Raw genomic sequence first — 12,167 nt, forward strand, 5'->3', positions numbered from 1 at the left:
TGTATTTTCCACCCAGAAAACTCCACGACGTATTTCTGAAGTGGGTTAACACTCTCAGAGCGACGAGCTATGCTCGTATACATTAACAGTAAAGTTACAAGTAATAGGTTTATTCCATGCTGAAAAGAGAAGAGAGAAAACACAACGTTTCTTTCTTCTCTTTTCAGCATGGAATAAACCTATCACTTGTTCCTTTGCAGAAAACGCATTATGACGAAGCTACCCACCTGAACTACATTAGTAGTATCTCTAGTCTCCTCTTTCAGCTCTTTAACTGGTTCCCCGGGACGTCAATCAACCCCAGGTGCCGTTATCTGATTTGCATAATAAACGGCTATAAAAACAGGAGGGCAGGGCTACTAGACTTAACTGGACCTGATCTGCTGGAGTGTGGTGTGTTTGAACGGCACGGTAAACTTGCTGACGTCCTAAAAGAAAAGAGTTTAAAGCAAAAGCAAGGAGGAGGATCACAAAATGTCCACTGTAACTACAAGGCAGTCTTCCTACAAAAGGATGTTTGGTGGAGAGAGATCTACCGCTCCTAGTACTTATTACTCAAGCCGCCGGTACTCCAGTCCGATTCGATCCAGGGTATCCTACAGCATGTCCGCTCCCCCGGCCATCTATGCGACCAACACCAGTAGGCTCCGGTGCAGCGCTCCGATGCCCAGGCTGTCCACGGAAACCTCAGACTTCGCCTTGTCCGACGCCGTTATAACCGATTTTAAAGCCAATAAATCCAACGAGAAGGCGGAGATGCAGCACCTTAACGACAGGTTCGTCAGTTATATCGAGAAGGTGTGCTCTCTGGAGCAGCAAAACAAGATCCTGCTAGTGGAGCTGGAGCAGTTGCAAGGCAAGGGCATCTCCCGCGTTGGAGACCTCTATAAAGAGGAGATGAGAGAGCTTCGTGGACAAGTGGACCAGCTCACTACCGACAAAGCCAGGGTGGAGGTCATGCGTGATAACCTAGATGATGATCTCCAGAGGCTCAGGGAGAAGTAAGTAACCCCGATTGACGCCACAGTGAGGACTGAAGTGATCTTATCAAACCGTTTAAAACTAGTAATAAGCCCACAGTATACGATATTTGGCGATATCTCTACATTGTGTCCTATCATTCCATCCGGTTTCTATTACGAAGATAACTAAGGTATTGGATATTTAAGTGGACTTAATACTTCGGAAATAATGAAAACCGCTTAGTTTAAAGATTCGTTCTTCACTGGAGTTAATTGCATACTAAATCGGCACTTAATCCCGGGACTTTAAAATGGCGAGTCTCAAAGCAGAGGGGCTCATAGTCGCTCACTTCTGGTTTTGCAGCGCACGATGCATAAACCGGGAAGCAAGTGCTGTATTGACTTTCGCTGCAGTTAACTCCTGATGCATCAAATGCCCATAAGATGCAGGAGTTCCAAAAATTTAGGTTTTATAGTTGCATCCGTTGTCGCCGAAAGAAAGCGACTGAAACTCCTGAGTAACCCAGGTTGCTATTTGCTCGTGGGTTCTTGCGATCTTTCCTTCTCAATCGAAGGCGCCAGCGAGTTTTAATGCTCCTACTTCCCTGACGTAAGAGCTTTCCTCTTTCAGAATCCAGGATGAAATGCGTCTTCGAGAGGAAGCCGAGAACAACCTGCAGAGTTTCAGACAGGTATGCGATCTTCGCCAGCAGTAGTGCAGTTGGGTTCAATAACTTACTGCACGTCTGCTGTAGCCAAAAAGAGCATCTTATCGACGATCTACAGTACCAGCGTTATATCACCGCCGCCACAGCTCTCGTTTGTCGTGTCCGTGATTGCAACGCGATTCCGTCTTCAAAGATGGAACTTTTTCATCTTTTGAAAACAGTAACGCTTTAATCTAAAGCTGCAGCTTCCTGTTTCTTCTAGTAGTTGCATTTTGAAATGGTTGCTGGGTGCCTTATTTCTAAGTTTTTTTTAAATAATGGATACTTTTAATATCAAATGCATCTGCAGGACATCGTTCTTCAAACATGGACTTGTAGAACTGATTTTGCAGTCTGCATGGGAGCTATTGTCGCAACAGTGTATTCCAGCTACTAGCACTATCTGATCAACTGGTCCGTTTAGCTGTTACATGTAAGTGCACGTCCAGACTAACACCAGAGAATGTAAACTGCCAGGTAAAAGGGCACATTTTGGGCAACTGCAGTTGTCCTGTGTAAGATTTAGCCATATGGTACTATAACTTTTTCATAAAAATCCATGTTGATGTCTGCTATTGGGTTTTGCAGAGTGTCTTAGTCCCTTGGCACTGTCCCTACAATTCTGCAGGTTGTACGACTTCATGCACTAGATTACTTATGGTGTTGTGCCAGGGAGAAGGTTAACTGATACTTCCCAGTTTGACCCTTCTCATGATTAGGGTTGAAACAAATAATCATGAAGAAGTGCTGTCTTTATCTTCATCCTGTCTGCACCTCAAGATGGGCGAGTTCCCAGTTTCATGCTGGTGTCCAGTGCTTCTGTTTGTAGTAAAGCAAGTTCCTCTAGATCACTCAACTGGAATAGTTAAATAGATCTGCACAGCAGGTCATAGGTGTTAAGGGACTTTGGGGGTGGGGAACGTCTTTGAACCAAGCTCTTCTGTGCAAAGCAAGGAGGCTAAAGAGCCTAATCTGTTATAAGGGTGAATCTCTCTGGTTCAGGACTGAAGCAGCTCTGGGTTTAGAGTCCCATCAAGTCCAGTTGCATCGCGTATCGGGGTTGTAGATGTAGCTGACATGCAGTTCTTTAGACAGTCTACCTGTTGAGAGCAGGACTGCTGGCATGGGCAGGGAGCCATGTGCTGTGCACATTCAACTAGCAAAATGGTTAAATCCTACAAATGAGAAACCTATTGGATACATTAACTACACCTCACATGCTTGCACCAATGCCAATAAACGCATTTCAAGCATGAACAATACTCTTAAATACAGCTTCAATAATGTAATGTGGCACTAGCATCTTAAATCTGAGATTCATCTAGTGATTAACACTACAGGGCAGTATTACTAGTTTTGGACTTCTTTAAGATTTTAAAATGGTACCACTCCTATTTGGTAGTGTCTTGTGAAGAAATACAAATACTGATGGTTTGTGCTTGTAATGCTGCATGCTCATCATTGGATTAACAGAAATCTGAGGCAAGTAATCCTTATGAAATCTAATCTAATTAGGATGTTGACCATGCATCTCTGGCCCGTCTGGATCTGGAGCGTAAGGTGGAGTCCCTGCAGGAGGAAATCGTCTTTTTGAAGAAACTCCATGATGAAGTGAGTTCCTGTTAACTTTTGATTTAAGGTGTTGGGAGAGGGAAACCGTTTGATCCAGTTATGTATTGATGTGGCAAAGAACTGTTTAAGGTTATAAAGCTAGATTAATGCCCCCCCACTATTTTGAGGCGGGGGGAAAGCTACAATTTATTAACTGCCTTAATAAGCACTATAGCTACTCTTCCATTATTCCCAGTAAACTGAAAGCTGGCTTTTACCCCTCCTCCTAATGACTTGTGAATGCACAGATCAATGACCATGTAGGTGACTTGCATACCTTGGTTTGGAAATGATCTGAATCTTGCATGCGGAGTAGCCCTCTGGTGAGTGTAGCTGAGTTATAATCCTTTTCACAGGAAATGGCTGAGCTGCAAGCCCAGATTCAGCATCAGCATGCCCGTATTGACATGGATGTGGTCAAACCAGACCTCACAGCAGCTCTCCGTGATGTACGCACACAGTATGAATCTCTAGCATCAAAGAACATTGCTGGCGTTGAAGAATGGTACAAGTCCAAGGTTGGTCTCCCTTCCCTGCACATGAGGATTCTCGGACTGTAGCCAGCTAGCCACCCTGTGGCTTAAAGCTGAAAAGTGAGGATATCTGAGGACTTGGGACTTCATCTATAGCATACTTCTTATGTGGATTAACTCATTTTCTATTGCTTGATGTTATGAGGCACCTTTTCGGTTCTACATGATGTACTAGTACCAGTCAAATCCTCATTTGTAGCACCTTTTTCCCCATCTTAAAGGTGACTTTAGGTAACTTATAAATTGCCAAATGGTCTCTTGGGTCTTTGCTCATGATCCAATACCACATTGTTCAGTTTATTTTGATCAACAGTAATTAAACTAATGAATTTCTTGCAGTTTGCAGACCTTACGGAGGCTGCTGCCTGTCATAATGAAGCCCTTCTCCAGGCCAAACAGGAGTCCACCGAGTATCGCCGACAGGTGCAAGCTCTCACCTGTGAAGTGCATGCACTCAAGGGAACTGTAAGCAACTTCAATGGCTCCAGTACTAGTGGGATGCTTGCAAATGTTGCCTTAAAAGGTCTATTTTACAAGGGCCTCTGAAACTGCCCTTTGGGGTTCTTTTTGTCCAGAAAAGTTCTCAAACCCTTGCACCCATTGTCATTTTCTACTTGGCAACCATACTATTGCTCCAGTACTCTGAATACTGGAGTTAACTTTGAAAATATTCTATTTTACCAGGTGTAGGTCCCTATTCATGTGAATGCTTTCCTGATGTACCTGCAGTATCCACTTGTAGGCCAAACAAGGGATTAAGATCTTGTACATACTGTATTCCTTCATTTTTCAGTGTGGGGAATGTCTTAAATTGGAAGTACATGTAGTTTACCCTGACGTTTGGTGAACAGATTATGAAAATGCTGCAAGGTTTCTGGCATGTAGTAAAAAGGTCTATGAAATTCATTTCCAGAATGAGTCTCTGGAACGCCAGATGCACGAGGTGGAGGAAAACTTTGCCCTGGAATCGTCCAGATCCCAGGACACCATTGCCCACTTGGAGGTTGACATCCGCAACATGAAAGATGAGATGGCCCATCACCTGCGTGACTACCAGGATCTGCTTAATGTAAAGATGGCTCTGGACATGGAGATAGCTACCTACAGAAAGCTTCTGGAGGGAGAGGAGAGCCGGTGAGCACAGCCTTTTAGTCCTTTTCATGAGGTCTTGTGGGGCTTTTTGTACAATCCATTTTTATCATACTGTAAACTATTGCTGATTATAGTGGCGCAAAAATACAATGCGTTAAAATTTTAAAATCATGTGAAGTTTCATAAAGGCACAAATAGTTACTGGTCTGTGGCCAACACTTGAGTTTTTAGGATTTTTGGACAAAATGGACTGTATAGCAGTTGTATACTCCAGGGTGCTGCTCTGGTTTGACCTCAAATGAGGTACTAAAAAGGAAATTTACTAGGACTTAATACCTCTCAACATGCTTATTATGGTTAAGTCTCTAAACTAGCAATGCAATATCCTGGCATGCCATCTAGGAAGTAGTTCAGCCTTGGTCCCTATGATTCACCAGAAATGATCCTTTGTCAGAGGGTCAGGATAAGCAGCTTGAGCAGATCACAGTTCACATGTGGAACAATAAGGAAAGATTTTAGCCCCTTTTGGAAGCTTTACCCAGTTTACATCCTGGAACCAAGGCCTAGACTTCTGGGAAGAAAATGAGTTGGTAAAATTCTCTTAATGTTGTCATTTAGTTGTGTGTTGCTGGAATGGGTAACTGTCATGTGTAGCTATGCCAAACCCAACCTTGCATTTAATCATGAAACTTTCTCCTCCTCCTTGTAGAATCACCACCCCAGGTCCTATGTTTGCCTCACTCAATCTAAGAGGTAATGCATTTATTTTTGTAATAAAAATGTTGGTGGGGGAGGTTCACTGGTGATGTCCAAGTGGGGAGTGCACTATTTTCATGAATATGAAAGGAACAAAGTCTTCTGAACTCTGGGGAAGATCAAAACTTGAATGCATTCATTCTGGTAGTATCTGTCATCAATCAGATGCTCAATAACCCTTAATGATTGTTCTTAGAAGTGTGCCATTAACCACCTGTTTCCATTGTCCAGACTAAAAACATGTCAGACTCTTTCCTCCCCACCCCAATTAGTAATTGGCTGAAACAGCAGTGTCCCTTATTTGGGTTCACTTTGGCTCCATGTGAATTGAGGACCATTACAGCTCAGCCTATATCTTGTGTGCCCGCTCCCCAGCCTCCATTTCTGCTGTTTGGTTGTTGCTCTGCAAGACTAATCAAGCCAGTTTTGCAAGGTGCTGATAGTTTAAACAACTTGGATCTCTTCATGATGGGGCTAAAATCATACATTCAGTGCTTTTTCCATGCAAAACAAACCTTCATTTCCCTCACTGAGGATTCCCACTGTCAGGAGAAAAGGATAAAATATCCATTAAGTTTTGGACAATTCATGGGATTTATTTTTATTGACCCAAAATGTTCATGGCTGCATCATGTAGTTTTGTTCATAAGTTGGCAAGCTTCTTAAAAGTGGCTGTGGTGTTGTCATTGCTAACATAAAACATCATAGTGTCACATTGGACCCTCTTGTGGGGATTTTTATGGTGAGCTGTAGCTAGCCTAGTGCCCATGTCAATGCCGGGTGAATGTGTTTTCAGTGACCTGGTCAGCAGATGGGCGGGGGGGACACAAGCTGATTCCAAATAGATGAAGACCCAGGATGTGTATACATTTGGAGAAAGTTTTGGAATTTTGTTGGTAAAAATGAGTGGGACTCATTCGGTTCACCTCAAGCAGCAGTAGCAGCAGATCCAGGATGTAAGAACCCACACTGGAGGAGGAGGCAAAACAGGACAGCTGCTGTTTCAAGTGTGCCAGCAGATGGGGTGCTGTAGCAAGCTAGGGAATTGGGGACCCAAAACAGTCCAAAGTCTGAGAAATGAGTGAGAGTCGAGCAGGGAGGATGGAAGCTGAGGTCCAAGTGGAGATGTGATGATTGAGTTTGCTGGGGTTCCTGACATTGTAGAGAACAAGTAACATGGGGGAATTGTAAACTTAGCACCAATGTGATCACAAACCTTTTACAAGAGCCTTGAGTCTTATCTGAGCGCACTAAGTCTAAAATGCCTGGTGCAGGGATAAAAACTGGCATCTGCCAGCTTTTTGTGGTCCCCTAGTTTCCATGGTAACCAGCATGGCGTGATGGGTGTGGTTGGCCATGGCAGCCAATATTGGTTTGCTCTCTCAGGCTGGACCATGCCTGCAAAGAAGCAAGTAGAGGTTAAAGCCACACTGACCAGTGTCAAGAATCGCTTGAAGCCGCAAGTGGAATGGACCAAGCAGAGTTTTAGATTCTAGCCAACAAAAGTTAACTCCATTTTCTTTCCTAGAAACCAGTCATGAATCGAGGTCCAAGACTGATTCCTTTTCCAAGGAGACTGTGATGGAGACCATTAAAACCAAAGATGCCCATGTATGTATGAGTGATTTTAAATAAGCAATTTGTTTAAGAATCCGTTGATATACTGTAGCTGTATGCTTTTTATTCTTCTTGAAGGGCAAGCCATGTTCTGGTTTTGGCTCAATCCAATAAAATGTGAGTTTTTTTTTTTAATCCTTTCTAAACTCCCCGAGACCACATGCAATGGTGTGGAATTCTAGACATGACTTCAAATAATCCAGAATGATCTGAAAAATGCAAAACTCCCTAATGTGGAATGTCTCAAGTGTATAAAAATCAACAATTTGAAAAACCATCTAATTTTGCATCTGGACAATTCCAACCTCACATTCTGTGACTACCTTTTTAGCAGTTTTTATGAACTTTGTGTTTAGGTTTCTTTGTAATATTAGTCCATAATTCCAGTGTCTAGATGACTGCTATTATATCCTTAATCTCTTGCCCATTTGTCCCAAACTAGAGTCTTGGCCATCCTGGCCAACAGATTAATAAACATGTCCTAGACTTTTCTTCCCTCCACAGGCAATTAGTATTTGGCTGAAACAGCAGTGTCCCTTCCTTGGATTCACTTTGGTTCCATGTGAATTGACGACCATTACAGCTCAGCCTGTATCTTGTGTGCCTGCTCCCCAACCTCCAATTCTGCTGTTTGGTTCTTGCTGTGCCTTCTCAAATGGGTTTTCTTCTTGGCAGGTGAATAAGGAAGCTACCCAACACCATGATGAACTGGAGTGAATTGGCATCTCCCTACAAAAAAAACTGCTATGATGGAAGAGTTTTGCAAGGCAAAATTGAATGACCTGAGCTTTTTTGAAATGGTGGGGGGCGTGACTGCTTTAAAAGTGCCTGTATTGTAATCTGGAGTGCCAGTTAGTTGGAGCAGGTGTTAGATTTCCTTACCCTTCACTGTCTCTAGTTCACATTCAGTCAAGTGCCTTTTCCATTCAAATTAATGCACTAAGTTATGGGTTCTGTATGTCAATAAACCTTGTGGGCAAAGTTATTCTTGTGTGTTAATTTGAGCACATGGCACCCCAGTAAGCCATTTGGAAGAAATTATAAATGTTGCACAACTTTCACATTCCTAGGACACTCCGTTATGATGACCTTGGTGAAATCAAATCTAAATAGAAAGTTACAATCTCAAGCCCTTTCCTCTTCCAAATCTAGTTTCACTTTGGTGCAGTTGCCTTAAGTAGCCATCTATTTAGTTGAATGGCCTAGAGCCTCTGTCAAGAAAGTGACTTGCGATAGTCTGTCAAGGTGTTTCAGGCATCATTTAACCATGATGGGTGTATACATCTCTACAGAACAAAGAAGGGTGTCTAACCATTTTAAAGAGCTTAAACTATTAATAGGTTGAAAGCACCCTGTCACAGTTTAGGTTATGCTGTTTAAAAAGGTTAAACTTGTTAAGATGAGGATCTCTATCTGATGTAGTCAAAAGACCAAACTGAAGCCTTTAAAGGCAGGGTTACAAATCCAGCATTAGTTCACAGTATTCCTGCAGTCATGCAGGGTAGTGGCAGCTTTGTGATTATAGTTCTGCTTTTCAGCAGGGACTGGGGAACTTTTCAAGAATGAATCAAAGTAATCCTAACTGTGAGGATCTTCTGATTTAAATGAAGGACAAAAAAAATCCCTTTTGACATTACAAGGTCAAGGCTGCTATGGAGTGATGGTGAAACCTCCAGCCTGCCCTATTTAAAGTCCTGACATGAATCTGTGGAAGGATAACTTGACTACTGTGCATCATTGATCCCCAAGCCGCATGAGAGCACTTTGCTTTCCTTAAAGAAATGCATTAAGGGAAAATGTGGTGTTAAGATGATAAACATATTTGCATAGTTCCAGCAAATGTTGATTTTGTGTGTCGGAAGAGTTATGTAATCAACATTTGAGTTTCTGTTCAGTTTTTGCATGGATTATATGTGATTTCATAACCTTGGGATCTTCAGTCTGAGCATTCATCTTTTGAACAAGATTAACAGATACATGGGCATTCTATTACTGTGACAAATTGTAAACCCAGATACTGCCTTGGGTATCCCACTAATGTGGTTAAAACTAAAACTTCATTTGCTGTGTTGCGAACTGACGTTTTTCCTGAGAAAAGGGTTATATGACCATGACGGGAAGTTGACTGATGCCCCTAAGATCCAATTCCAGTAAGTAATTTGTAATTAGTTAAAGGTGGGAGAGATCTTAGGAAGCCTTTCCTGCCAATTGATCTGTCAACTAAATACAGCTTTACGAATTAACAGTAGTGTAGACGATTGTTGTTTTGGGGACCATCAACTTTAAAAACAAGCAGTGAGTTAGTGACTTTGCTGTTAGTGGCATGGCTGAGAAAAAAAACAATGGATTGGCTCTTATCCTAGAGAGCATGCTGACCATTCTCATGAAGGTTCTGTCAAAAACTGTTGAGTATTAAAAGTGAGAGGATTTAAGATGAAGGTACAGAATCTACTACAGTTTACAGTTTATACAATCCTAAAAAGTACTTTAACAGCTGAGCAAATTCAACTACATGGAGGATGAAAAAACAACAACTATATTGTGGAAAATGATCTCTTGGGAAATTTAATTGATGAAGATGATATTCCATGATCACATGTAGATATTAAAGGACTCTTTCTCATATTGTTTTTTTCTTAAGGCAGGAGGGAGCAGAATACCACAATTAGAATGGATTAGGAAACAGTGTTCATAGAAATCACAGTATATGTTTCTTAGAACATATGAAAGAGCATAAAAATGTTTTAATTGTCCTTCATAAGACTCCTTCAATGCAAGGTTAGAAATAAATATTCAGGGCAGGGTTAGGAAATCATGTCCATTCCAATGCATTCCAGTTGCAGCACTTTAGGACAAACTGGTTGATTGATTAATTCAAATAATAAATGAATATGAATTTGACTGTGTAATAAGGTTGGTATAGGAGATAGGGAAGACAGTCCCAACTGCTCTATTCAGTTCCAGCCTTGAAATTCCTTTTTCATGACCTTCCTGTGTGGACTACTGCAGCTCGCAGCCGGGGTCTTTGTCTGCAGCCAGGAGAACTCAGCAGAAAAACACATGGAGGTCTGCATGGCCTCGGACGCCTGCTACCACAAGGCAACAAAGAGATGCAGAGGAATGAGTAACAAACCTGGTTTCTCAGGTTTCAGGCCTGACCCGATGAGGAAAACGAACCAGAGGACCATCACGATGCACATGTACAACCCTTATGTACCAACGGAGCTGGTAACAGCCTTCTTGGGGAGGTGCGTGAGCGTGGTGGGCCAAGGGTGCAGCACCCTTCAGGTTAAATTCCTGCACAAGCCTACATGCCTCCATCTCTGATTACTGGGGGATTTGTTATTCCCTGTGGCTCCACAGAAGCTACAAGAACTGTGAGACGCTCTCTCAAGGAGAGAGAAGAGTTGCACAGACTGCCATAAACCTGAAGGCAAGAGAACAGATTCACCAACACAAAACACAAGGCTATACAATTTGGACTACTACTTAGCAAGGAATGCAAGAATGGACTGTTGTAAGCTGCAGTTTTAAGACACTGAGCAAATATACCTTAAAATCTTCCATATATAGCCTATGTACTGCAAACACCATGTTTTACCATTCTGGTGATATGAAATGAAGAAGCTGTATCACCAGGTAACTCCCAACTGGCAATCCATTGAAGTTCAGCAGGTGTCAGCCTGGTCAGTGTCTGAATGGGAGACCTCCTGGGAAAACTGAGATTGCTGCTGGAAGAGGTGTTAATGGGGCCAGCAGGGAACGCTCACCCTGTAGTCTGTGTGGGTCCTAATACTGTGAAAAAGGCACTGTCCTTCAGATGAGTCCTAAAACCAAGGCCCTGACTCTCTCTGGTAATTAAAAATCCCAGGGCAATTTTTCAAAAATGGACATATGAACATACAGACAAGACACCTTCAGTAAACATTTCTTGTCTCTCTTTGACACTGTAGGTTGTAGTCAGCATATGACAGGACTAACACACGTACTGTATACAATCATACACTAGACTTAATTATCATTCATAGAGCTGATATTCATCATGTACTAGTCCATCCCATCAATAACTTTTTCTGACCACTCTTTAATTACTTTTGAGATTCGACTACCCTTGATAGCTGCCATGGAGAAGAATACTACAACACAACACATCAACGGGGGTACGTCATTAAATTTATGAACACAATGAACAATGCTAACTTCATCTCCAGTAATAATGTTCACAAAACCACACATAACTATAACACAGTGGTCAGACAGGCCCTTGATGAAATTGCCCCGTTAAAGACTAAGGTAGTCAAAACCGCTAGATGCTCTCCATGGTATAATGATCACACACGATCCCTTAAACAGGAGTGCCGCAAACTAGAGCACAAATGGAGGTTTACTTTTTTGCAAGTATTCAAGTCGGCATGGACTGATAGCCTGCAACAATATAAGAAAGCCCTATATAGAGCTCGTTCAGCTTAGTACTCTGAACTTATTGAAAGCAATAAAAATAACCCTCGCTACCTATTTAAGACAATAACTAATCTTACAAATAAGACCGATTCTATAGCACCATCTAACTTCAGTAGTGACGATTTCATGAAATTTCTTAATGATAAAATTAACACCATCAGTCTTCAAATTCAATCAAATAAGCAGCAAAGAAGTCTGGTACAGAAACAATATGCGCACCTCTTTAGTGTTTTTCAATTAGTTAATGATCAAGAACTCAAGAAATTAATTATTAAGATAAAGTCAACCACCTGTCAGCTAGATCCCATCCCCACTTGGCTCATCACAGATTCCCTGGAAGTACTAGCAGGACCTATAATTAGTATGATGAATATGACCCTTGCATCAGACATTGTACCTGATCAATTTAAATAGCGGTTGTTAGACCG

The 12,167-nt window shown here is 42.0% G+C and overlaps 1 protein-coding gene across 1 annotated transcript; it reads left to right on the forward strand.

Annotated features, from left to right (window-relative positions):
- The first annotated feature begins 474 nt into the window (after positions 1-474).
- LOC148817406 (vimentin-like) lies at positions 475-7,995 on the forward strand. The gene is made up of 9 exons (XM_088938326.1): positions 475-1,001; positions 1,594-1,654; positions 3,185-3,280; positions 3,637-3,798; positions 4,153-4,278; positions 4,727-4,947; positions 5,615-5,658; positions 7,190-7,272; positions 7,954-7,995. Exons 1-9 carry the CDS (start codon positions 475-477, stop codon positions 7,993-7,995), a joined length of 1,362 nt encoding a protein of 453 aa, XP_088794452.1.
- The last annotated feature ends 4,172 nt before the right edge of the window (positions 7,996-12,167 follow it).

Source organism: Atractosteus spatula, chromosome 20, assembly GCF_055471065.1.
Source record: "Atractosteus spatula isolate fAtrSpa1 chromosome 20, fAtrSpa1.hap1, whole genome shotgun sequence".
In the NCBI taxonomy this organism is placed as follows: Eukaryota; Metazoa; Chordata; class Actinopteri; order Semionotiformes; family Lepisosteidae; genus Atractosteus; species Atractosteus spatula.